The sequence below is a fragment of the Syngnathus floridae genome, chromosome 21, assembly GCF_059516105.1.
Source record: "Syngnathus floridae isolate MCC-2025c chromosome 21, RoL_Sflo_1.0, whole genome shotgun sequence".
Classification (NCBI taxonomy): domain Eukaryota; kingdom Metazoa; phylum Chordata; class Actinopteri; order Syngnathiformes; family Syngnathidae; genus Syngnathus; species Syngnathus floridae.
This window is the reverse complement of record NC_142433.1, coordinates 7328675-7352500: the sequence shown is the minus strand read 5'-3', so window position 1 is coordinate 7352500 and position 23826 is coordinate 7328675. Positions and strand designations below refer to the sequence as shown.

At 51.0% G+C, this 23826-nt stretch overlaps 3 protein-coding genes across 13 annotated transcripts; 1 reads left to right on the top strand and 2 right to left on the bottom strand.

Annotated features, from left to right (window-relative positions):
- Positions 1-23: 23 nt before the first annotated feature.
- On the bottom strand, positions 24-9886 carry pogza (pogo transposable element derived with ZNF domain a). 3 transcript variants are annotated; one of them, XM_088365165.1, is made up of 25 exons: positions 9432-9886; positions 8872-8923; positions 8745-8803; positions 8598-8658; positions 7931-8041; positions 7737-7868; positions 7587-7663; positions 7081-7221; positions 6742-7010; positions 6508-6665; positions 6321-6421; positions 6056-6202; positions 5838-5972; positions 5685-5762; positions 5523-5614; positions 5284-5436; positions 5154-5213; positions 4887-4993; positions 4546-4597; positions 4249-4420; positions 1862-2188; positions 1477-1779; positions 1115-1309; positions 834-964; positions 24-616 (listed from the first exon to the last, which is right to left on the bottom strand). In XM_088365165.1, the coding sequence occupies exons 2-25, from the start codon at positions 8921-8923 to the stop codon at positions 298-300; spliced, it is 3432 nt and encodes a 1143-aa protein (XP_088221291.1). In that variant the 5' UTR covers positions 9432-9886; the 3' UTR covers positions 24-297. The 3 variants fall into 3 exon arrangements, with proteins under 3 accessions (XP_088221291.1, XP_088221290.1, XP_088221292.1); XM_088365164.1 differs by having other exon boundaries at positions 9442-9886; XM_088365166.1 differs by having other exon boundaries at positions 4249-4417; positions 9442-9885.
- Positions 9887-10571: 685 nt separating this feature from the next.
- Positions 10572-16387, top strand: LOC148380376 (phosphatidylinositol 4-kinase beta-like). 4 transcript variants are annotated; one of them, XM_088365173.1, is made up of 14 exons: positions 10572-10795; positions 10910-11150; positions 11793-12161; positions 12267-12622; positions 12694-12993; positions 13152-13379; positions 13551-13787; positions 13903-14000; positions 14069-14173; positions 14247-14370; positions 14459-14572; positions 14693-14844; positions 14933-15065; positions 15137-16387. In XM_088365173.1, the coding sequence occupies exons 3-14, from the start codon at positions 11795-11797 to the stop codon at positions 15533-15535; spliced, it is 2613 nt and encodes an 870-aa protein (XP_088221299.1). In that variant the 5' UTR covers positions 10572-10795; positions 10910-11150; positions 11793-11794; the 3' UTR covers positions 15536-16387. The 4 variants fall into 4 exon arrangements, with proteins under 4 accessions (XP_088221299.1, XP_088221298.1, XP_088221301.1 ...); XM_088365175.1 differs by lacking the exon at positions 10910-11150 and having other exon boundaries at positions 10573-10795; positions 13909-14000; positions 15137-15257; positions 15354-16387; XM_088365174.1 differs by lacking the exon at positions 10910-11150 and having other exon boundaries at positions 10573-10795; positions 15137-15257; positions 15354-16387.
- A 452-nt stretch (positions 16388-16839) lies between these two features.
- On the bottom strand, positions 16840-21883 carry mindy1 (MINDY lysine 48 deubiquitinase 1). 6 transcript variants are annotated; one of them, XM_088365216.1, is made up of 14 exons: positions 21766-21883; positions 21594-21698; positions 20620-20681; positions 20156-20489; positions 19571-19816; positions 19286-19491; positions 19162-19219; positions 19018-19082; positions 18737-18895; positions 18564-18666; positions 18204-18346; positions 17658-17867; positions 17400-17546; positions 16840-17166 (listed from the first exon to the last, which is right to left on the bottom strand). In XM_088365216.1, the coding sequence occupies exons 4-14, from the start codon at positions 20331-20333 to the stop codon at positions 17086-17088; spliced, it is 1596 nt and encodes a 531-aa protein (XP_088221342.1). In that variant the 5' UTR covers positions 20334-20489; positions 20620-20681; positions 21594-21698; positions 21766-21883; the 3' UTR covers positions 16840-17085. The 6 variants fall into 6 exon arrangements, with proteins under 6 accessions (XP_088221342.1, XP_088221344.1, XP_088221343.1 ...); XM_088365218.1 differs by having other exon boundaries at positions 20624-20681; XM_088365217.1 differs by lacking the exons at positions 21594-21698; positions 21766-21883 and adding an exon at positions 21194-21312.
- Between the last annotated feature and the right edge of the window lie 1943 nt (positions 21884-23826).

Sequence of the window (23826 nt, the reverse complement as noted above, 5' to 3'; positions counted from 1 at the left end):
GGGAAATAAACTGCAGGAAGTCATTCTTCAGAAAAATAATTTTTAATAATTCTCAGAATTGAGGAAACAAATTGAAAATCTCTAGTGAACAGTAACAGGGTGTAATGCTGTATACGACCACCAGGTGTTACCGAGGTCACAAAGGCTGCGCTGGGAATTCGTAACCCTTCTCCTGGGCCCAGACACGTCTGAAAACGTCCAATAAACTTTCCAAGGTAGTGAACAGGCACTCGGGAATGAGTGAAACATTCTAAACCAATCGCCAACAATGGCATTGTCGCAGCGGAAAAGCTGACGTCATGCCATCTCGGGGTGGTCGCTGTCCTCTTGGCTCAAGTTCATTTTCTGACGCTGGTCGCTGTGCACCACCAGGAGAAGCCGAACTTGCTTGGTGGGACGAGTGGGGACCAGAGCGGGATCCGGAGCAAGATCTGGCGCGGGGTCTGGACCAGGGGGTTCCGGACCAGCGGGGTCTGGACCAGCGAGGTCTGGGTCCAGACCCAGAACAGGAGGCTTAGCGAGTTCCAGGGGCACGTTCAGCTTGGCGGTCAGCAATTGGATCAACTGCTCGGCGTCCGTCTGCTCCTTTTGCAGGTGACACACGGACGCAAAGGACCTGAGGGGAGGCAGTTGCCACAGCAACAATGTCAGTTGGATGCGACAGAGGGACTTTTCAAGACAAGTCGAAACAAAAGCAAACGTTTGCAAACAACTGAGTCTGATCTCAGGATGGCACAAAAGTGACTGACATCAATTTTGGCAGCGACATTTGCCAACCGCGAGTTTGCGACAGTAGAAACGAAGATGGAACTTGACAAAAGGAGTCTCCAAACCTTTTCAAGATGCTGACGTCCGAGGTCAGCGTGGACGTCACCTCGCTGAGCCAGCACGCCAACATCAAGGCCAGCTGGTCCAGACCCAAACCTTCCAGACCACCATGCGCCACCAACTGGTTCCAACGGACCTGCAAGCGCCACAAGTCACAGCCATAAAAAAGAAAAAAAGAAATGCAGTTTTTCAAGGTGAACGACAGTACTAAAATCGTGTGGCCATTTTGGAGGCTTGTCCCCTTTGGCAGGATTTTGTTTGTCTTGGGGCGGGCGCTCACACAAACCTGCAGGAAGTTGAGTAGAACGGGCTTGACGCAGACGTCCAAAGGCTGCAGGCGAAAGCTGCAGCCGGCGGGGATAAGGACAACGTCGGTGGAGGCAGCGCTCAACAGGGCCTTGAACCCGTCCGTCACGTGGCCCCGATGGACGTCCGCCAGCAGCAGCGACTTGCTGTACGGCCACAAGTGCGGGCACCACACCTGCGGCGGAGCCCCACAAGTTCATCACAGCTGGAAAGACCTGACTTACATTTTTCCAAATGGGATGAGCCGGCAATGAATTTTGTTTTTTACTGGGTAGACGAAAAAAGTGGCCAAGTCCCACCTCGAGACAAGAAGTTCCTTTTTGAGAAGCACGGCGGCCGTACCTTGCGCACCCACAGCTGCAGTCGTCGGAAATCAGTGAAGCCGTAGCAGCGTGCCTCCAGCAACACATTGTTGGGGAAGCCGACGGGAAGGGCCATTGGCGCCCCGCGGAAGAAGAGCATGGGTGGCAGGAAGGTCCCGTCCGACAGTGCCGACAGCACCACGTCGAAGAGCGGCGTCTGTGCCGGCGAGCCCTCCAGCCGGAAGGCCCGCCCGTTGCGCCTGACAAACAGCTCGGCGTCCACAAACACCGACAGCTCGTCCATAAAGCCCACGCGCCCTGGCCGCAGACTCTCGCTCTGGATCTAGTCATGGTTGGTCACGGTCGGTAGGCGGACTGACATAGCGGAAAATGGTGGCGGTGCCACGACCGGGCAGTTCACTCACACGGGAGCAAAGGGAGAGGACGAAGGCGGTGCTCTTCTCCATGACCATGTCCAGGACTTTGTTGGGTAGGCGTCCGCCGGGGCAGCCAGGCCGCAGGTGCCGGCACAGGCGTTCGACGGCGCGGCGGTGGTGCTCGGCTGCGCGGGCGCTCTCGGGTGGCACGCGGGCGCCCGACCGCAGCAGGACGTCCTCACAGATGCGCAACTGTTGCTCGTGGCGGATCAGCGCCCAGGTGGCCACACGCCACTCCCACTCTGCCAGCAGATGGCTCTCCTGCGTTGCCGCCAGCCGGGCAGCAGGAAGTGGAGGAGTAGCAGTGGCAACAGGCTGGGACGATAGGACCACAGTCGGGTGTCAAGGTATGTATACCGTAATTTCCGGACTATAAGTCGCGGTTTTTTTCATAGTTTGGGTGGGGGGGGGGCGACTTATACTCAGGAGCGACTTATATGTTTTTTTTCACAAATTTTTACTTGATCATTAAGACATCACTTACTTACAAGTATAGTTGACCACTTCCCATGTTATTTTTAGTATAGTTGATCACTTCACATGCTTTTATATCTTTATCTTGAACATATTCAAAACATAAAAAATAGAGAAAACATCAAATAAAGCAATTAACACTTTAAAGCTCCATATCCAAGTCCACTGTCACTTGCTCCATTTTTGCTCCTCTTATATTTATTATTATTATTTACTATTATTTGTATATTTATCATTTATTCAACACTCTTATTTATTCATTGTTTGTGCCTTCTTGGTTTTTTTTGTGTTGCTTGTATGCATATGTGTACTATCTCACCGAGGGATAGTGGGAACATAATTTCAGTCTCTTTGTGTGTCTTGGTATATGAAAAAAAAAAAAAAAAAAAATCGACAATAAAGGAGACTTTGACTTTGATAAAACAACCCAAAAAAATTATATTTTAAGACTGGATGAGGGCGCTCTAAATTTCACCGTTGGCCGTGACTCATCAATTGGGTGGGCTTAAGAAAAATGGCACCAAAAAGAAACTCATATTTTGCAGGTTACAAACTTCAAGTTGTAAAATATGTAGCTGAAAACAGTAATCGAGCAGCAGAAAGAAAGTTTGGAGAACCGTGATGTACCAATGGATTACTATTTCAAGTGACGTCAGTAGCACGGCGCGGCGGTTGTTTACATAATGGACAAATGTATCCACGTAAGGACTACCGGCATCATTAGCGGTGATCATTTCTAAGTGACACGGAGGACAAAGAGTTTGAAGGAATTAAGGATTTGGAGTGACATAGAAGGTTTGAAAAACTATTATGGCTTTTACGCACGCCCGGTCCTACTCTACTGAGTCGGGGGCCGGCGCTCGGCCGAGTGGCTGTCCGCGAACGGTGCATGGGGCTCGGACATGGCCATTACGCACGCCCGGTCCTATGCCATGGAGCTCTCGTGTCTGGAAGTCCACGCCGCCACACGCTTGGAAGTTTGTTTTGTTTAATAAAGAGCTGCTTACCAAACCCACGTCTATCCTTGTACTTTGTTAACGCTACAATATAGTTATATACTAGATCTGTGGAATAAAGACGAGGCTGACGTCAGGGCGCACGCGCGGCGATGTTGACAAAGGACGAGGAATTTGATCGATGGATTTAATGGATTTAAAGTGCACGGATGATTTGATAATATTATTGGCTTATATTATAGTTATTTGAAATATAGTTTGTCTATCGTTATATGAGCCTGTGGAATATTTTGAAGTGCAAGCGCCCTCAGCCGCGCGCACCCATTGTTGACAAAGAACGATCGATGGATTTAATGAATTGGAGTGACACCGATGGTTTTATAAACATGTTATTCATGTAATAGTTGTCCTTAACCACTCTATATGTTACGTCAGGCCCGTTCTCAGCTCTTTGTTTGTGTTTGTCACGTTAGCATACCTATCGTTTAGCCTGTTGTTGCTATTTAATGAATTGGAGTGACACCGATGGTTTTATAAACATGTTATTCATGTAATAGTTGTCCTTAATCACTCTATATGTTACGTCAGGCCCGTTCTCAGCTCTTTGTTTGTGTTTGTCACGTTAGCATACCTATCGTTTAGCCTGTTGTTGCTATCGTTTAGCCTGTTGTTGCTCGTTCATGACTGTTTTTGGTGTGGGATTTTGTCGAATAAATTGCCCCCCAAAATGCGACTTATACTCCGGAGCGACTTATACATGTTTTTTTTCACTTTTGGGGGCATTTTATGGCTGGCGCGACTTATACTCCGGAGCGACTTATAGTCCGGAAAATACGGTACTTTGTATATAACCAATTGAGCTCAAAAAGAAAAAAATACAAAAAAATACAAGCTGAGGGTGTTTCAAAGAGAAAAGGACTTCAAGACAAGTGCCGTTCATCTCACCTCTTGAGCCGGTGGCAGCTGAGGCCTGATGAACTTGATGGTCATGGCAGCCGGTGAGGGTGGGTCGTAGGGCGAGTCCAGCGCTTTGAGCGACAGCTGGCCTGAGGCCCGGCTGGGCTGTACGTGGTCGATGGCCACGAATGCTCCTCCCGATGATTTCGCACCACAGCTACTTGAAGGACATCCCGCCCCCAGAAATGGAAATCTCATGTTAATCCTGTCCCCAACCAATGCCATTGATGCAAAGAGACGACAGTTGATGACGCCATCTGTAGGCTTCTGATCAGCACAGCCTACCTGTCAGGAGGCCTTGTAGCTTCCGCCCGGGTTCCCACCATGTTGCAAGGATCTGCAAGGTCACAAGAGCACAGCAGCAAGAGGTCTCAATCGTGTGTGGTCAGTTCGTGGCGCTGCACCGTGCCAACCTTTTCATCTCAACATCTAGAAAATGTTCAAAAGTGGCGCACTCGCACCCGACGAGACAAAATGTGCGCAACGGGTGCACGTCGTTCGCACGCCAATTGCCCTTTGGCGGGAAAAGCAAACGCTCGCTTTGAGAGGGCAATCTGGACTCGGAGCGGGTGGAAAGGCAACGGGCTGGCACACCACACGTTAAAATGGCGAGTGAGTGCTGTTACCTGGCATGACGCACAGGTGGGCGGGGCACTCGGCCAGGTGCATAGCCATCTGATCTCCCACTTGGGTGATGTAAGAGCACGACGCGCAGTGCAGCTTCCTCCACAACCTGACACACATCAACACACAAAGTGGGCCAGGCAAGGGCATTTCTGGAGAATCTCAAAAAGCTGCAGTTGAAGCCAAAAAACAGTAACAAGGCATGGTGGAAAAAAATGAACGAGATGTTGCGGGAGCACAAAGTTGCACGTGAAGATGTGGGCACTCACCGCACGTGCGGGCGAAACATGCTGCCAAAGTGCGGCTGTTTCTTCAGGGCCGTGTGGTCTCTGCGGGGACACGAGGATGAGCGGCGAGTGGGCAACGCCGGCAAGTGGCGATGGCGGGTGGGGGACCCACCTGATCATGTGGTTGGCGTAGGCGGTGGAGCAGCAGGTGGCGAACGGGCACAGAGAGCAGCGCACGCGAGACGGGAAGTGAGCGCTTAACTTGCCAATGGACATCCAACACTCCAGGCAGCGCCCCAGCCGCCGGCGTGACACCTCATCCTCGCTGAGGAAGGCGTGCCAGCGAAAAAGAATTAATGACAATGTTGATTCAGGAAATGAGCAAAGGCACCATTCCAAAGGCCTGAGTACCTGCTGAGGTTGGGCAAGACGAGATCTAAAACCTCCCTTGACTTGTTCTTGGCAGCTTCTGACGCGGATGGCACTGCCTCCACGTCGACCACCTGCAGCACAAAAGAAGAATGTGATGGCCAGGCGTCTCGTCTTGTCTCATCCCGTCTCAGGCCCACTGACCTTACACGGGACCACCGCTCGGCCGGCGGTCTCCTCACATTTGGCTCCTGCCACCACCGAGTAGGTCCTGACGGTCACCTACACATACAGAAAGAGGGAGGGGCTTGGGAAATGGCGGGTGGGGGCCGCCGGCGCACAGTCCCGCGGGGCTACCTTGGTCCCCGGTTTGAGTCCCGTGACCTGGGTGGGCGTGATGTGGCTTCCGTGGTGCAGGTCGTGGTGCTGTTGGCGCTCTTTGCAGTAAAGGAAGTGAAGGCGACACTTTTTGCAGCTGAACACAAACTTTCTCTGAAAACACACGTTGTTGAAGTCAGTCAGTCACGGCCACGTTTTCAGTCCTTATTTTTTTTTATGGTGGATTTGCCTGTCACCTGGTGCCTGGCAAAGTGCTGAAAATAGAAGGCGCTGCTGTGTAGAACCTTGAGGCAGTACGGACACAGCAGGTTCTTGGTGTCGGCGTGAAACTCCTCAAAGTGACTCCACACGTCCGAGTAGAATGAGGACCTGAAGTTGCACACCTGTGGGACACGGAAGCACAATGAGCCCCCGGGCCTCGCAAGACGTCGCTTTTTCTATACGTTCAACGCTTTTGGGGTCTTGGCGTGTATTTTATTGACAAAGCAACATGCATCCCACCTGGCACACGTAGGGCATCTCTCCAGCCTTGTGCGTGTTGTTCATGTGTTGCAGAAATAAAGATTCAGTGCCAAAGTCCAGCTCGCAGATATCGCACTTGGCTGCCACACAAGCAGAAGCAAAAGTGGGCAAGTCTCATGCGCTGACGTGTTGTGCGCCATCACTCACTGGGGCGGGCGTGACTGACCGTTGGTCACGCGCTGCGTATGCACAGCCTCCACGTGGCACTCAAGTCTGAATGGCGAGCTAAAGCGTCGGAAGCAGTGAGGACAAGAAGACACCGAGTCCATGTGGCGGTCTTCTTCCGCCATCTTGGCGATGTGCGTCTTCAAGTGGGACATCAGCCTTGGGGGGGGGGGGGATAATGAAAAGGCTGATGCACAAGCAAAATCAGGACAGAACCCAGCCGTAAGTTTCTCACTGGATGTTGCTGCCAACGATGTCTTGGCAGTGTTGGCAGTGGAAGAGTCCGGTATGTACGCGCCGGGTGTAGCTGTGTTCGCTGACGGCGCCGCCTCCCGGGTCGCGTCCGTAGTAGAAGTCGTCTACCATGATGACCAGTTTCCCAAGGTCGGGCTCTGGCTGAATAAGCTGAGGAGAGCCGGGGCAGCGGGCAGGGCCCGCTGAGGGGTCGGAAGGAGCAGCCGCCGCGGCCGGGCGTGGTGAGGAGGTACGGCTGACCCCAGCAGTCTGGGAAAGGGGGTCACGCGGATCAGTTTAGTGGATCAATCAAGTTTTCAGGCGGACAGGCGGAACTCACGGCGGAACTCATGGTGGCTGCGGCGGCCACTGACTCTCTACCGGCATTTTTGGCTCTGTTTCTATGGCGCTTCCTGTCGTTTTTCTTCTTCCTGATCATCTTGAGCTGTGTCAGGCTCTCGGCGATGATGGGACTGCAGAGCTGGATAGGAGGAAGCAAGGTCATCGTCATGCGTGACCATCATATTGCAGACGCACGCGACGCCAGTCTAGCCATGTGGCGTCCCACGGACGAGAAGGAGTACAGCGGCAACGGGACCGTATGATTTCCTTGAAAGGTCGCAGAGGTCATTGTTTGGAAATGACACACTGAAGCGTTTGGTGCTAGCTCAAGCGGCGTCTGGACTCTTCATCTCCTCGTCCGCCATTCATTAAAACGAAAGGACAACTAAAGCGGGCGCCGGCCTCTAAGCACACGAGTTGGCGAGCAGCCGTTTCCTTTGGACGGATTTTGTGCACTCGCGACACAGCGGGGCTCGTCATCACTTTGTTCTCAGCATCACTTACGCAAACGAATCCTCGCAGCTCCGAGACCAACTTGTACTGAGATATGCACACCGTACACCTCAAAGGTCGGCCCGGACCTGAACACACATGTACAGCCGAGTCAGGGCATGTAAGCATGCATCGGACTTTCGGCCTGCGGTGTTGTCATACCTTTGGGTATATGATCTTTGCTGGTGCCAGCGGGGGTCTTGGGCATTGAGGAATGCAGCAGTGTCTTCTGGGTAATGGCGCTGTTCTGGGGCTCCTTGAAAACCGGCTGAGCTGCTTGTCCCAAGACCGCGCCTGCGCGCAGCCCTGGTTCAAAAATTTGACAGAGACGAATGGCGGCCAGCACGCGCACGTACCCGTGATGTCGGCAGCGCAGGCAGACAGGGAAGGCGATGCTGCACGGACAGTGACGAAGCCGCTGGATGAACCGCTGGGATGGAAATGTAACTTTAACTCCATGGCCCCCCCTGTGGGAGGTGGCATTGAAGGGTTACCTTTACTTCTGAGGTCGCCATGGCAAACGATGCCTCAACACCTCAATGCGGCCTTTGGTGCAAATGGTCCTTAGTCATCTCCGATTGCGGTCTTGTTTGCTCATTGGCTTTCAATCGGCAATCAAATCGTTCATTGCATTTCTTACTTTGACACAAAGTGATGCGAGTGCCGTGCATGCAAAATGAGCCATTTTTCAAGCGCTCAGAGCGCAGAATATTGTTTACGAGCCTTGATGCTGTTGGAAGAATGCGCAGACAAGGACTTTTGCAGTCAACTGCAGCTCCAAGCCTCATTCTTGAAGAATTCTGGACTGTTTGCCAAAGTGCTGCTCTTGAATAGAGTCACCGTGCCGCGCATTTATCTCAGTCCTCAACCGAGGTGGAGTAAGAATATGAAAAATGAGACCGTTTTTGACAAACCAGACACAAAAGGAGTGTCTTGGAGGTTGGATTGATTTGGACTGCCAATTGCAAAAACTGTGCAGAAGGGGTGAGGGGCAGCGTGAGGGGCAGCGAGATGTGCACTGACCTGCGGGCAATGGGGGGGCGTGCCGGCCGTTGAGTGAAAAACCCAGACGAGCCCCTGACAGCTGGACGTGGGAATGCCACGGCAAGACAAGGAAGAAGTCAAGATTCACTTGCGACCGAGGCGGCCGATGACGGAGAGGAGCGTTACCTCTAGCGGGCGGCAGCCGTACGCTCCCGTGCTCGCTGGGGGGTCCTCCTCTTCCTCGTCTTCCATCCAAAACAAATATCAAAGATGAACTTCTGACAACAAGCATCACAAGCTTTGAAATTTTCACCTTCATCGTACGACAACTCCGACTCCATCGACACGTCGGAATGATTGGCCATCTGTGCACAGCGAGCGATGACAGGAAAATGAAAGGGGGGGGGGAGAGAAAGCTCAAGGTATTATTTCACTAGCAAAAATAAATAACATTTTATTATTATATTATCTATTGGAAACATATTGCATAATATAATGAAACTTATATTACATAAGTCCAAAAATGGCTTCAGAAATAGCTTCGAAAGAATAATAGCTTTCCTAAGATTTATCACTGGAAAAATTATATTTGCATCATTGGTGCAAAGATGCGCCTGGCAATGTCCATCAACTTAACTCTTTGGAATCTGACGCGTACCTAATTTACAGCACTTGAATGGGGAAATTTGATTAGACATGCAAGTAAATTACGGGCACTTTCCAAATGTTTGATGCTAAGTGTGTTGTAGTGCGTGGAACACTCCAACTCCCCCCCCCCCGTGGCTAACACAGCTAGCCGGGCTGCCTAAAATCCAGCAACACAATTTTAACAGCAATTTTAAAAAGGACCGTTTCTCAAAAAGTTTCACATACATTCTCTTACCTTTTGTGCGTCTTTACAGGTTCCCGAAATCAGCGATTAGAGTGAAGCTGTAAGTGCAAAGCAGCGTCTTTTCCACAAGAAAAGCTTGAAACTGCTCTTTGACTAGACGTTAGCAATTAGCCGCAAACACGCTGCGTGTGTGTGATATGGCCACTGGTAGTTGAGTGTCCTTCCGCCAATCACGCATCACACTGCCTGGGCGGAGGGATATTGTTAGCCTTAGAAGCTATGCTAACAGTTGGTCACTTTGCTTTTCCCTCTCAATATATCCTCCCAATGAAAACAAACTTTATCTGCAACCGATTAAAACAATGACTCCCATATATCTGATATTGATACTGGTACAAGTGGTCAAAAAGTGTGCTGTTGTACAATATCATCGTCTTAAGTCATATTCTGGTGTCCTGCTTCCCGAGTGAGAAAGAGAGAGCGAGAGAGCGAGAGAGAGAGAGAGAGAGAGAGAGAGAGAGAGAGAGAGAGAGCGTTCGTTTCTGAGTTCCAAGCGGAAAGTGACTTCAGAAAAAAGTATCATATAATAATAATAATAATAATAATAATAATAATAATAATAATAATAATAATAATAATAATAATAACGATCAACCATTATCCAAACCACTTGATCCTCACAAGGGTCGCAGTGAAATATAATAATAATAATAATAATAATACTAAAATGCACAGAAAATGACACACGCTAGGGTTAGTCAATCATCACTTTAATTGACAATTGAAATCTTTTCAACTCCAATATAGAAACGACAATAATAATAATAATAATAATAATAATAATAATAATAATAATAATAATAATAATAATAATAGCTTCTACAAAAAGATCAATAGGGACCTCGCAGCGGTCACTGCTCGGGCCCTAATAACTCGCAATTGAAATCTTTTCAACTCCAATATAGAAACGACAATAATAATAATAATAATAATAATAATAATAATAATAATAATAATAATAATAATAATAATAATAATAATAATAGCTGCTACAAAAAGATCAATAGGGACCTCGCAGCGGTCACTGCTCGGGCCCTAATAACTCGCGGGTGTGGAGGCAATCAAAAAGTTGTAAACCAAAATGTTCTACTTTTATTATGGCAACCAAAACCGGAAGTGTGGCATAGCTGCATCGTGTATCGGCGATTGATGATGCGTCACTTCAAGCTGAAAACAAATCAGGCGGATCGTCAACACGTCCGCAAAACAACAACATAACAGCAACGCAACAGCGAGACAACCGGATGGACACGTTGACGGTGTGAGAGGACATCCGGATGTATTCGTGAAGGAAAACCTCAAAGCATCTGCACGGGCGTCGAAAGTGATTTGCTCGACTTTCGCGGTCAGTGTCCTCGCCTCTTCCGCAGTTTTGGGAGCTTGCTGATACTGAATCGCGGGTGTTTGTTGGACATCTTTTCTTCCACCTTCCTCATCATCATCGCGACCATCACGGCAGCTGACGCGCATGCGCAAACCCATCGCGACGCCACAAAGTTTGTCGCCTCGTCACGTGACGTCATAGAAAGACGGGCTTCGGTATGGTGACGTCACCACGAGTTGAAGTCACAGGAATTCAAGAGGTCCAGATTACGGCAGTGTGCACGCGCGCGCTCCAGATGTGTTGTCCGGTGATGTCACAGGGTTCTGTGAATCCATTCTGGCCTTGACCTAATTTGTCCTGGGACAGCTAAAAAGAAGTAGGCGTCTTTTTCCGACGACCCGCAGACATTTCTTATCTTTTATCTTCAAATTTTTTCCTTCAAGATGATTGCCAGCACGTAATGAGTAGTAACAAGCCTGAAACAGGTTGGGCCAGCAATGAGCCGTAGAGGTGATCGTCACATTTTTGTGCATTGTGATGGAGTGGAAAGTTGCCAGTCGAGAGGCGGCCTAACTGGGAAACAAGGAAGTGGACGCAAATACAAGCCGACATCGTCTCTCAACCACAAAGACCAAAACCTCCACTCCACGTTAGCTTCATTTGAGATTCTGGACCCCACACAATCTTTGGCCACATGGAGACAAAAACAGATAGAAAAGTGTAGCCATTTCTTACTTCGTGTTCTTGTCGGTTCTTCCTCATTGGTAGCTCGAATCACACTCCAGTCCAAAGTACGCAAAAACTGTCTAGACTAGCCGATGTTATTGCTGTGCGTTAGCTTCAAGCTGTGGAACGCATCAGTTGGCGATTCAGCTTGGGACATTCCCCCAAGATGTAATTCGATCTGGATGTTTTTTTTTTTGATGAACTAATGGAAATCCATTGGTTAACATCCGCAGGCGTCCCGGTTCCAATGAGACTCGCGTTCTTAGGAAGTCTTCTGTCTTGTCCTCCCCAGAGATGGCCGACACCCGAGTTTCCTTCTCTCCTGCTCTGCGTCTGCTCCAGCTAAGTCCCGCCCACACGCCAGCGCCCGCACCCCCGTCCTCATCCCCTACCGCCTTTTCGTGCCCGTCGTCCCCCTCCAGCGCCTCGTCGTCATCCTCATCGTCATCGCGTTATTCCGAGAGTTGTTCGGACTGCCCGACTCGTCGGCAGCGCCGCCGACGCCCAGCGCCCCGCCCTCAGCCGGCCCGTGATGAGCGCCCGTCCTCGCTCAGCGCCAGTCCCCGCAGCTCCAGCCCCGGTGGCAGCAGTGCCAGCCTCAGCAGTGACGTCCCTGACCCCGCGCCCGCCCCCTCGTCCCCCCCTGAGAAGGAGCTCCAAGGTAATCCCTTTGTCCTTTCTCCTGCTTGCCGCTTTTCATTTTGCTAGTTCAAAAACATACATTGAAACGCTGACCTCAACTTGTTGGTTTGTTTTCTTGTTCCAGTGATTGACACAGAGGTGGCGCTGAAGGCGTGCCAGGAAGTTCTGCTGAAAGTCCAAATGCAGCAGCAGGACGGCGCCATCCAAGAGGAGGACGAGGAGCGGCAGGCAGACATGTGCGACCTCTCCCCTGCCTCCGATCGCTCGTCGTGGCTACTGCGCCTGTTCCAGTCCAAGCTATTTGATGCGTCCATGGCGGTGGCGTACCTGTTCAAGTCAAAGGAGCCCGGCGTGCAGGCTTACATCGGGAACCGCCTCTTTGGCTTTCCACCCCCTGATGTGGACTTTTACTTGCCGCAGCTGCTCAGCATGTACGTGCACATGGATGACGAGGTGGGCGATGCCATCCGACCGTACCTGGTGAGTGGGCGAGGGAGGGGGGTGCGCCGCAACGTGGCAGGGCACTGTTCTGACCTGCAATTATTGGACAGGTGCACCGCTGCAGTGGCAGCATTGTCTTCTCGCTGCTGTGTGCGTGGCTGCTGGGCGCCTACTCGTCTGACATGCACATCTCGGCACAGCGACATTCACGAGGGACCAGACTGCGAAAACTCATTCTGTCCGACCAGCTACGGCCCCCCGCTGCCACCCCAGCCTCGCCATGCTCCTCGCCGGGCGCGTCACACTCCCCAAGGGGCCACCAGAGATCCAAGTCGGACGCGACCACGTGCAGCGGCCCGGGTGGTGCCCTGCGCAGGACAGAAAGTAACCCCAAAGTGGAGGTGCAGGAGGTGAGCATTAGCTACACGGATTAGCGCGTCTGTCTCCTCATCTGGAGTGCTGCGCTTGCCTGACTGAAAGACAAAATAAAACCCAAGAATACTCCAGCGGTGGGTGGGAGAGAAAGGGTCATGTGTACTATGACTCTGATCGCACGATGTCTCTCCAGCCGGAGCGTCTGCGTCCTCAGCGCGAGCTGGTCAAGTCTCTGCTGGCGATCGGTCGCCGACTGGCCTCGCTGCCCGGCAAGGAGCAGAAGACACAGCGTCTCATCTCGGAACTGTCACTGCTCAACCACAAGCTTCCCGCCAGAGTTTGGCTGCCCACGGCCGACTTTCAGCACCACCTGGTCAGGATTCCCCACACGCAAGCTGCCGTGCTCAACTCCAAAGACAAGGTCAGTGCTAACTTTGCTGATCATATCCTCAAGGAAAGCTTCTTAATGTTCTCATGAATCACCAGCTAAACACACACAGCATGCCCGCTTTCTTGTAGCGGTAATGTAAATTATCTGTGGTGTGGCACAACAAAGTTACATGTGCAGAGTCCACATGTTTATGCGCCACAGGCTCCGTACATCATCTACGTGGAGGTGCTGGAGTGCGAAAACTTTGAAACGTCGCCCGTGCCCATCCGCATCCCCGAGACTCGGATCCGCTCGGCCCGCTCCGCCGACAACCTCGACTGCAATGCGGACACCACCGCTTGCGCCGGTGCCATAGGTGGAAGCCTGTCCGGTGTCCACAACTACGACAACGATGATGACGCCTGGGCCACTGACGATATCGGACAGCTACAGGTAGAGGTGAGACGCTTCCCACTGACTTCCTGTCTGCTTACACTTCCGGCTTGCTTCCCTGTTTACTACGTTTGCCTGCTCATCGACTTCCTGTTCGATCTGTCCATGTTTTGCGGCGGAGGTTCAGACAAGTAGCAGTGACAACCTGAGTCAATTTTCGCTGGACAGCCTGACCAGCGTAGAGAGCAGGGAGATGTTTGTCGCCGCCGGAGATATCAGGTGAGCAGGCGCCGGCCGTGGCGCGGTTCCTCTCCCTGTTGAGGCTGACCCTGTTCCACGGGCTGCAGACGCCGCCTGTCGGAGAACCTGGCCCAGACCCCCACTTCTTTCAGGAAAGACCCCGAGGATCCCTCGGCCGTCGCCCTCAAAGAGCCCTGGGAGGACAAAGTCAGGTGGGGGCCGCCAACACCAGCGCACACCATGATATCACATTGTCATCTCAAGTCAACAAGTGCGTATGCGCAGGCGTATCCAGGAGACGTCCCCGTACGGCCACCTCTCCGGCTGGCATCTCCTTCCCGTCATCGTCAAGTGCGGAGACGACCTGAGACAAGAACTTTTGGCCTATCAGGTGCTCACCCAGCTACAGGTGAAGACGCCATTTTTCCTTCCTTCCTCCCACCGACAGCACGTCACCGTGAGTACATTAGCGTGACGAGCGCCTGGGTTGCCTTCAGGCCATCTGGCGTCAGGAGCGAGTCCCTCTGTGGATCAAACCTTACAAGATCCTGGTGATGTCATCAGACAGCGGGATGATTGAACCTGTCCTCAACGCCGTCTCCCTGCATCAGGTAGCATTACCCTTGGCTTCCTTCACGCTCTTTGTTTGATATTTGGCTTCCCATTGACTTTGTCCATCTACTTGTTCTCGGTCTCCGCCGTCATATTGGTGACGGCAAATATTCAAACAGGTGCGCAAGCAGAGTCAGCTGTCGCTGCTGAAGTACTTCCTGCAGGAACACGGCAGCTTCACCACCGAACAGTTCCTCAAAGCCCAGAGGAATTTCGTGCAGAGCTGCGCCGGCTACAGCCTTGTCTGTTACCTCCTGCAAGTCAAAGACAGGTCAGAGATTTTCTCCCCTCAGCTAAGCCGAGGCTCCTCAGACGTGACGTCGTAGCTTCTCTGTCCGTTCCTGCATTTTTCCGCGCAGGCACAATGGCAACATCCTCCTGGACTCGGAAGGTCACATCATTCACATCGACTTTGGCTTCATCTTGTCGAGCTCTCCGCGCAATCTCGGTTTCGAGACGTCCGCCTTTAAGCTGACCGACGACTTTGTGGAGGTGAGCATGCATCGGCAATCTAACAAGAAAGTCGGGTTGACGACGTTGTGACTTGCTTTTTGCGTGTTTAGGTGATGGGCGGCCTGAATGGCGACATGTTTGTCTACTACAAGATGCTGATGCTGCAGGGGATGATCGCGGCCAGGAAGCACATGGACAAGGTGCTGCACATGGTGGAGATCATGCAGCAAGGTCGGCGGCGGGCTCGCCATTCTATTTGCGTCCTCACAAAACATTTTGGGCTCCAGAGCAAAGTGAGCGCCATCGCTTGCGTATTTGTGTTGCCAGGATCGCACCTGGCTTGCTTCCAGGGCTCGGGTACCATCCGCGGCCTGAAGGAGCGTTTCCACATGAGCCTGACGGAGGAGCAGCTGCAGCTGCTGGTGGAGCGAATGGTGGACGGCTCTGTGCGCTCCATCACCACCAAACTCTACGACTCCTTCCAGTACATGGTCAACGGCATCATGTGACTCCAAAGCCAACCGCCTGCTTTCCTCCGGTTGAGGCGCCCAGCTCCAACTTTTGGCTTCTGCTGTTGCTGCTTGTTTTTAGGCCTCCTTCTACTTGGGCAACCTCTCCTAATGCGTCCTTAGTTTCCTTCTTCTTGAACTCTTCCTTCGGCTGCATCATGGTCGTCTTCCTTTGCCACTTGTTCGGTACTAAAGCACGCTCCGTGCGACAAAACATTTGTGTGTCCTTGTCGCTGCACGAGCCTAGCTTTTTAGCTTTAGCCCTTATGCTAACCTTGCACACGTGACAAAAGTTGAATGTTCTGGTTCTTGTGTCCTTTCAATCTTAAACATATCTCGTAGTTTTGACGGGAATGCTAATGTTAGCATGACCACGAGTCGCTGTTTTGTTTACATGGCGAACAAAGGTCTGTTGAGGCAACACTTGAAATGGAGCCTCTTGTTTCAAGTTATTTTCTTCTTTGTGAATTCTAAAGTCACATTTGTGGCGTTAACTCCGTTACAGGATGCTAGTTTTGTTTCCTGCAGATCAGATACTCCGTTTACACTAACTTGTCACTCTGTGATTGGCCAGCACTACATTCCTGATTGACTGGAGCCAATCAGGAGGCACGTTTACATTGCGGTTGTACGACTGCTGGAGGACCTGTTTGAAGACAATGTGGGAAAGCACACCTTTATCATTGGCAACGACGGAGCTCGCCTGGCTAACTAGCCACTGCTCACCTTTCGGTAAAAATTCTAATCAAATGTATTATGCCTATTTCTTTACTGCAGGGCTGTCAGATTGTCCTGACCAGCATTATTTTGGGAAGTAAACTAACTGGAATAAAGTGACTAATTTGATTGACAGCCGTTTCACTTGATCAATACAACTTTTTTTGAACCGCTGAAGAGAGACAGCACACCACTAGCAGCTGGTAGCCGAAATGCTGCTGTCCTTGTTGAGCCTGAAAAAAAGCCATGAAGACAAAAAAAAGTGCCACTGCCTTTTTCTTTCTGTCGCTATTTGATAATGTGGAAATAAAAAAACAAGTTAGAATGTAAAAATAGGTCTGAAGCTCTTTTTTTGTTAGAATGTAAAAATAGGTCTGAAGCTCTTTTTTTTTTTGTAATTGTACTAAAAGTGCAACGATTAAGCAACTCAAGGATTAAGAGACTCTAGATTAAAGTCTATTGAAATTGGACAAATCCTTCGATTTTGGAAAGTAATGATCAAGGTTTTCTGACTGACAGAACTGACAGTGCATCCAAATTGTCTCAATGGTCTTATTGTATGATTTGGAAGTAATCATAATACAAAATAATGTTAACAAAAGCAACATTTTATTTTCAAAATGAAAATGTGTTTTAAGCAAAGACGGCATTGATGGGAAATGGGGACAAAGTCTCAAAGGTACGGCGGAAAGCGATTAGCAACGCTTTTATTGGCCTGCAAGCTAGTGAGAGAAGCTTATGACATGTGACCTTTGACAGACGTAAAAAGGAAAACAAAATCACACAGCACTGCGGTCTGGCATCTGCGTGCATGCGCTACATGGAGGGACGAGTTAAAGCAGGACGCAGTCGGCGTCTTTTTCTCTTCTCCTTGCCCCTCCTGGCTGTGGCCCCTGACCTCTGGCCTCTGACCTCTGAAAGTCACCAGAATGTATGGTAACTGACACATGACAACTACTTGACTGACATGTAAATTGTGGCCAAAACATGACTGGGAATCGAAACCAGGCTTCACTTCCAAAACATGGCTAAAACATAACTAGCAAGTGCCTGAGTCAAGCTGGAAACATACAAGCCACGTCTCAAGGATGACCTCAAAGTCTGAAAAGAGGCGAAAGCATGAGCGTGCGTGTCGTCATGTGTTCACCTGCAAGGCCGCTTGCTGCGCTCCTTCTTCTTGTTGTTGTCGTTGGTACTCTTCCTGTTGCAACTGCCGGGCCAGCTCCAGGTCGCCGAGCGGTCCCGAGGCCCCCCCGCCGCTCTCCTGCTGCAGCGACACCGCCACCAGATAGTCCTGAAGCACGCAAACACATTTGAAATATCGGAACCAAGTCTAGCACGTTTGTCAAGCATGCGTTAATGAGTACAGAACATGATGGCGAGACTGATAAATTGTACTTGCTACCTGGTCGATTTGGCGCTGCTGCCGTTGGTCGCAGGGCGGCGGGGGGCCACCGGGGGGGGGGGGCACCACCGCCTCCTTCCGTGGAGGATGACACAGGCGGAAGTCGGAGTCGCAGAAGTTCCCGTCCCCTTCCACGTTGTGCAGAGACTCCCATACAAGGCCCTCCTCGCGCAGGAAGCCCTGGTCCGTCACCAGCAGGTACAAGTGGCCCTGATGGGCAAAGCGGCCGCCTTGGTCTGAAGGGCCCTGCCACTGGGACCAGGCCCACATTTGCTACGAGACCGCGGGGGCCCACGAGGACAACGGCACGACCCAACAGTGAGGAAGAAAGCGCGCCTGAAACTCGACTGGTGGAGTCAGTTTCAATTCAGGCTACTTATTTTGCGCTTCTCTTCATTAATGGTGTCACTTCTTTGGCTATGTGGCAAATGTGCCAGTGTCACGCTATTTCAGCAGCCGTGTTTTTGCAGGGGCGCGTCAAAGTGGAGTCTGCCTTTGCCTTGTGCCGACCGCAAGCGGAAGGTGAGTATGTGCGTGTGGCGCTACCTTGTGTTTGATCATGGTACTGAAGTGGTTGTTCCTGAAGAAGACGCACATTTCTCCCTCTTTGGCGGCGGCGTTGAGCTCGCACAGGCCGTGATAGGACAGCTGAGTTGCTGTTGTCTCCAGGAAGTGCTCAGCCACCAGACCTGCGCACATGCACGCAACACGGGATTGAACGTAACTCGCCTCGCTCAACTGCATAGCAATGTATTGGAAATAGCAAACTTGATGCATGACATCCATGTGGATGATCAAAATATGCATCCAACTGACAAGAATGCAAATGCCGATTTCAGCCATCTCCAGCGTTTGTTTTGCGTGCGAAGGCTGAACTCACGTCACCTTCTCGTGTCACCGCGTTACCTTCGCTGACTTGTGCGCTGTCGGCCGAGTGTTTGCAGTCGATGATCTTCTCCACGAGCTGGTTGTAGCTCAGCTTGCCAACGGCAGCCACCATCTCCGGACTCTGTGTGTACGGGCACAGGTACAACTGTCAGAGCACGTGAACGCAGACGGTTTCGGGTGGGGCTCATCACCTGGGGGTCCACCAGCCATCCATGGTAGAGTGGGATGTCAAGGAGGTCAAAAACGATGCACTCTGGTGTATACTCAAAGTCAGTGACGGAGGTGAAGCGAACGTTGACGTCCAGACCAGTGGAGAGTTTGGGCAGCACCGCCATGGCATCGCCCATGTTCTGAAATGTCGCGGCCACATCGGGACTCAGGCGTTTGGTTTGGCCATTGATAGTCTCGTCTTTCCATTGGTTCTGCCTGGTGTTTTTACCACGCTAGCAAGCAAAAATGTGTGCGTGTGTACCTGTTGAAAGTTGAGCCGCATCCCGTCTGTCTTTTCTCTGGGTGTAACCGACAGCACACACTCACCTGCGCATGGACGCAACACAGGTTATGCAATGGACGAGGGCATGATGATGTCATGGTGACGTGGTGGGCAGCAGCTTACCCAAGTGAGCCATCAGGTCCTCTGTGGTGACAACTTCAGTGTGAGCCGGGAGCTTTGCCTAGAAAGGCGTGCACGTCAAGACATGCGCGCATTGCTTTGTTTAGGAAAGGGGGCGGGGCAGTACCTTCCAGCGAAGGAAGAGGATGTTCATGATGGCCAGCAGGGGGCAGGGTCCGTTGTCGCTCTGAGTGATGATGGGCGTCTTCTTCTCCTTCCAAGTGATCCACTTGACCAGGTAATACGAGGCTTCGGCAGGAGCGTCGGCGAGCGCGTCGATAGGAGCGGCGACAAGAGGGTCGGCAGGAGCATCAGCGGGCGCGTCGGCGCCCCCTTCGGACAGGAGGACAATTTCAGGCCCACCTCGATTATCCTGCTGTGTCACGGGGTCATTGATGTGAGCAAGCTTCACCTGCCACCTGCTCATCACCCTTCAGACATGGCAGCTCATTGCTCGGGGAGCTTCCCTCCGCCCCTGCTGCCGAGTATGACGAAAACACGTCGTCCGCCTCCCGAGACCCCACCGTGGCTGCCGTCGTCCCCTCCGAGAAACTCAAACCAGTAACGGAGAAGGATGGAGAGTCGCCGGACTCTTGCAGCTCCGCCAAATTGTCGGCCGTCGCCACAGACAAACTCTGTGCCGCTTCCGCTTCGGGACCTACGGCCACACGCGCATACCTCAATATTGGAAGACATACGGGACAAACCGGACTGGCATTGGAGCGAAACACAAGTGGGTAGATGGGGCTGAAATGGCACACAAACAAGACTGGTATTGGACTGCAATGTTGACTGAAACATGACTCAAAGACAGTTCTGAATAAGGACAAATGATGACTAAGACACGGCTGGACTATCATAAAAATTCGAGCGAAAGACAATTGTCACTAGCAAGAGGCTCAAGCATGATTGAGTGAGGCATTAGCCAAACATGGCGGAAATATGAGCGAAGCAGATAGCGTGGTCGAAGGTGACTGCGGAAACGAGTGCAGCTCACCTGTGACTCCATCCTCTGGCAGGTCTTGCTCTGTCTTGTTGCGCGTCGGTCCGTTGTCAGACGCCCCTTCCTCCCGCTCGACGCAAGGGCCGTCATTCCCGCCGCTCTTCGCCTGGCCGGTGACCTTTGACTCCACTGTCGATGCATCCACGTCTGCCGCCGTCTTTGAGGCGGACATGTTGCTGTGATGATATTGATGATGATGATGATGATGATGATGATGATGAGGCGGCGTCAGTTCAAAGCGTGACTCAGCACATGGTGGCCTCACGAGTCACTGTCAATCACTCGCAGCGCTGACATGGTCCGAAGAAGAAGATGAAGAAAAGGGTGTCTAGGTGTCAGACACAACAAAGGTGGAAATTCATTGGTGATCACAAACATACGCTACATCACATATGCTGCGGCCACAAAAAACAAAAACAAATCCGCGCCGGGCTGTGTCGAAAGTGGAACAATCGTACCTACGCTGCACGCAACATGACGTCACAAAGCAGAGGCGGTGGGATTCGCACACTTCCTGCAGCTGAAGACAAAAAGGAAACCATTAAAAACATCTTTTGCAATGAAAGCCTCTAACCAACAGATGATCAATGATGTGAAACACTTAAGAGTTGCATTTTGTTGCGTGACAAGTGCAAGTGCGGAGAGGCGTTCAAGAGATTTCAAACTTTTCCCACCAACAATCACCTTCCCAAAAACATTAAGTTCTCCAAAAAACCCTATCATGACTAACAATGAAATGCAATTGTGTAGTGGACCCAGGTGTTTCTCAAAAACGAGCTCGCCCAGCCCTACTTGCGATTGTATAAAGTATATTTGCTACTGTAAGCAATTGGTCTTTGATAAAGATGTGATTAAAACAGGTCGCCGTTGTATTTCAAAGCCTTGCCCTTGCACACTTTATTCAAAGAGTTGAACACTGCCGTTTTTGTTTTGCAATTTACATATTAGCTAGAGACGCAACATGCGACAACTATCGTTTATGCTGGCGAACTTATCAATTGTGTGCACAGAGAGCAGCGTATGAGCGCGTACTTGTACTCACAGCCTCCCAACCGACTCGAGTCTCAGAAACAGCTTTACGCCGATCAAAGCAGAGCTAGCTTAACTCCTCATACTAACTGTCGCGTCATACAATCACAAACGGTGACGTCATAGTCTTAGCCAGGCTAACTCGTTAGCTTGTTGGCAAGACGACGGGAACATACATGTTTAACTACTTAGTGGCTAAAAAAATTCTCGATTCTCACTCAACACGAGAAGTGTAAACCACACGAGTCTTTGTGTCTCTTCACAAACTCGTGCTTGTAAGCTGTCACAATTCGGACAACCTTTGACGTTTGGCCGTGATACCATCGCCTCTTAACGTGAGGCTAACTATCGCTTGCTCGCCTAACAAATAAACGAATGAAAGCAGTGAGTGCAGATTTGTTACCTTTTGGCGAGCTCACGCAGCTGTAACGTTACTTTGTTGATAGTTGCTCAGTGGGGCGGAGCTTGGCTTTTTACGACGTTGATGCCAGACTGGATTTCATCGAACCTTTCACAGAATACTTTATTTCATAAACAATCTCGATTGCAATATTCAGCGAAAAGAAGACCCTTACGCGACATTGTTATTCCACGTTCACGTAGAGTGGCAGGAGGAGGGCGAATGAGTCAGCAGGTGGCAGCACTTGCTTGTCACTTTTTTCTTCTTCTTCGTTTTGTTTTACGGCGGGAGGTGCATTACCGCCACCTACTGTGTTGAAGTGTAGGCCAGAGTAACTACCTTCCCATTACAGGGGGTCCTCGGTTTACGAGGTCGATCCGTTCCCTTGTATGCGATGTAAACCAAATTTCGGTGTAAGTCGGAACGATAATAAAACTGTAATAATAGTAATAAAATGAAACAGTACAGTAATTAAGTAATTAAATAAGTAATAAAATAAAAGTATCACGAAAATTTTAACCTGAGAGAGATGACGCGACAGTTCAAAACGGCGGACGTATATACCATGTGAGTGGGTAACGCCGTCTTCCTCGGTCCACGGCCTCTTTCATTCTTTCTTTTATTATTTTATTCTTATTCTTCCGCTTCATGCATCAACTAGTTCCTGCGTGCGTTACGAATCTTAGGACGCCTTTACAACGCTTATGATACAAAACCTTTTAGGTAGAAAAAAGGCTTAAATGTATGAGATGGAATCCAAAAAAATAATATAAACAGTATAAAACAAATACCGTATTTGCCGGTGTACAGGTCGACTCGGTGTATAAGTCGACCCCCTAAAATTCGACGGAAATTTACGATTTTATGATATATCCTTTGTATAAGTCGAGCTCAATTGTTGCATTATATTAAACTTCAAAATTCAATATGCGAAATTTATTGACGAAATGTGTTCAAATTCCGGGAGGCCGTGCGCATGCGGCTGTTTATAAGCACCGCGGAGGAGATCGCGGCCGGCGAGCTCGCGCACGCCACCCGGCACCAACGGGAGGCCGGAAATAGCTCCAAGCCGAGCGGATCGGCACTTTATAAGCACCGCGGAGGAGATCGCGGCGCCTCATTGGACTTCCAGCGGCCGGCGAGCTCGCGCACCCGCCCGGCACATCCGGGAGGCCGTGCGCACGAGCCAAGTGGCCGAAAATAGCCCCCGCCGAGCGGATCGGCTGTTTATAAGCACCGCGGAGGTGGTCGCGGCGTCTCATTCGACTTCCAGCGGCCGGCGAGCTTGCGCACCCGCCCGGCACATCCGGGAGGCCGTGCGCACGAACCAAGTGGCCGAAAATAGCCCCCGCCGAGCGGATCGGCTGTTTATAAGCACCGCGGAGGTGGTCGCGGCGTCTCATTCGACTTCCAGCGGCCGGCGAGCTTGCGCACCCGCCCGGCACATCCGGGAGGCCGTGCGCACGAGCCAAGTGGCCGAAAATAGCCCCCGCCGAGCGGATCGGCTGTTTATAAGCACCGCGGAGGTGGTCGCGGCGTCTCATTCGACTTCCAGCGGCCGGCGAGCTTGCGCACCCGCCCGGCACATCCGGGAGGCCGTGCGCACGAGCCAAGTGGCCGAAAATAGCCCCCGCCGAGCGGATCGGCTGTTTATAAGCACCGCGGAGGTGGTGGCGGCGCCTCATTCGACTTCCAGCGGGCCGCGCACTCGCGCACGCCGCCCGGTTCAAATTTTCTAAGTGCAACGCACAATGAGATGCATGAGAAACGGCCTTGGTTACCATCACATTTGAAGCGATGAATACGAAGTTAAATTTTATGACTCGGTGTATAAGTCGAGGTCGATTTTTTTCGGTCGATTTTGGATCGAAAAAGGTCGACCAATACACCGGCAAATACGGTAATATATGAGACATGTGTCGTAAACACGAAACAGCGCAACTCGGGTAAGTCGTAAATCGTGGACGCCCTGTACAAGCTTTGCAAGGAACCGAGGAAGACAAATGTTCGTTGCCCACGTTAGCGACAATGTTAGTTTCAACATAAGCTTCCAAATGTAGCTTCAGTGTTTGCCTCAAGATTGCCTTCAATGTAAGGTGCCTCCAAGCACTTTGCAGATATGCGCACATGAAGGGAGAAGATTAAATTCAATACACGCGAAAATGTGGTTTGGATTAACGTCACAACTTTCTTAACTTACTCGTATGTGCTGATGTATAGTAAGTACCGTATTTGC

Excerpts from the sequence above, each read along its gene's own strand:
- pogza (XM_088365165.1), bottom strand. The coding sequence starts at position 8,923 with ATGGCCAATCATTCCGACGTGTCGATGGAGTCGGAGTTGTCGTACGAT. Across the intron at positions 8,659-8,744 it reads ACGGCTGCCGCCCGCTAGAG|CTGTCAGGGGCTCGTCTGGG; the intron begins GTAACGCTCCTC and ends TCCCACGTCCAG. Across the intron at positions 965-1,114 it reads TTCTACTCAACTTCCTGCAG|GTCCGTTGGAACCAGTTGGT; the intron begins GTTTGTGTGAGC and ends TGGCGCTTGCAG.
- LOC148380376 (XM_088365172.1), top strand. The coding sequence starts at position 11,795 with ATGGCCGACACCCGAGTTTCCTTCTCTCCTGCTCTGCGTCTGCTCCAG. Across the intron at positions 14,001-14,068 it reads GTCGCCGCCGGAGATATCAG|ACGCCGCCTGTCGGAGAACC; the intron begins GTGAGCAGGCGC and ends CACGGGCTGCAG. Across the intron at positions 14,371-14,458 it reads AGGTGCTCACCCAGCTACAG|GCCATCTGGCGTCAGGAGCG; the intron begins GTGAAGACGCCA and ends GGTTGCCTTCAG.
- mindy1 (XM_088365216.1), bottom strand. The coding sequence starts at position 20,333 with ATGTCCGCCTCAAAGACGGCGGCAGACGTGGATGCATCGACAGTGGAG. Across the intron at positions 18,667-18,736 it reads GATGGCTGGTGGACCCCCAG|AGTCCGGAGATGGTGGCTGC; the intron begins GTGATGAGCCCC and ends CCGTACACACAG. Across the intron at positions 18,347-18,563 it reads CAGCGCACAAGTCAGCGAAG|GTCTGGTGGCTGAGCACTTC; the intron begins GTAACGCGGTGA and ends GCATGTGCGCAG.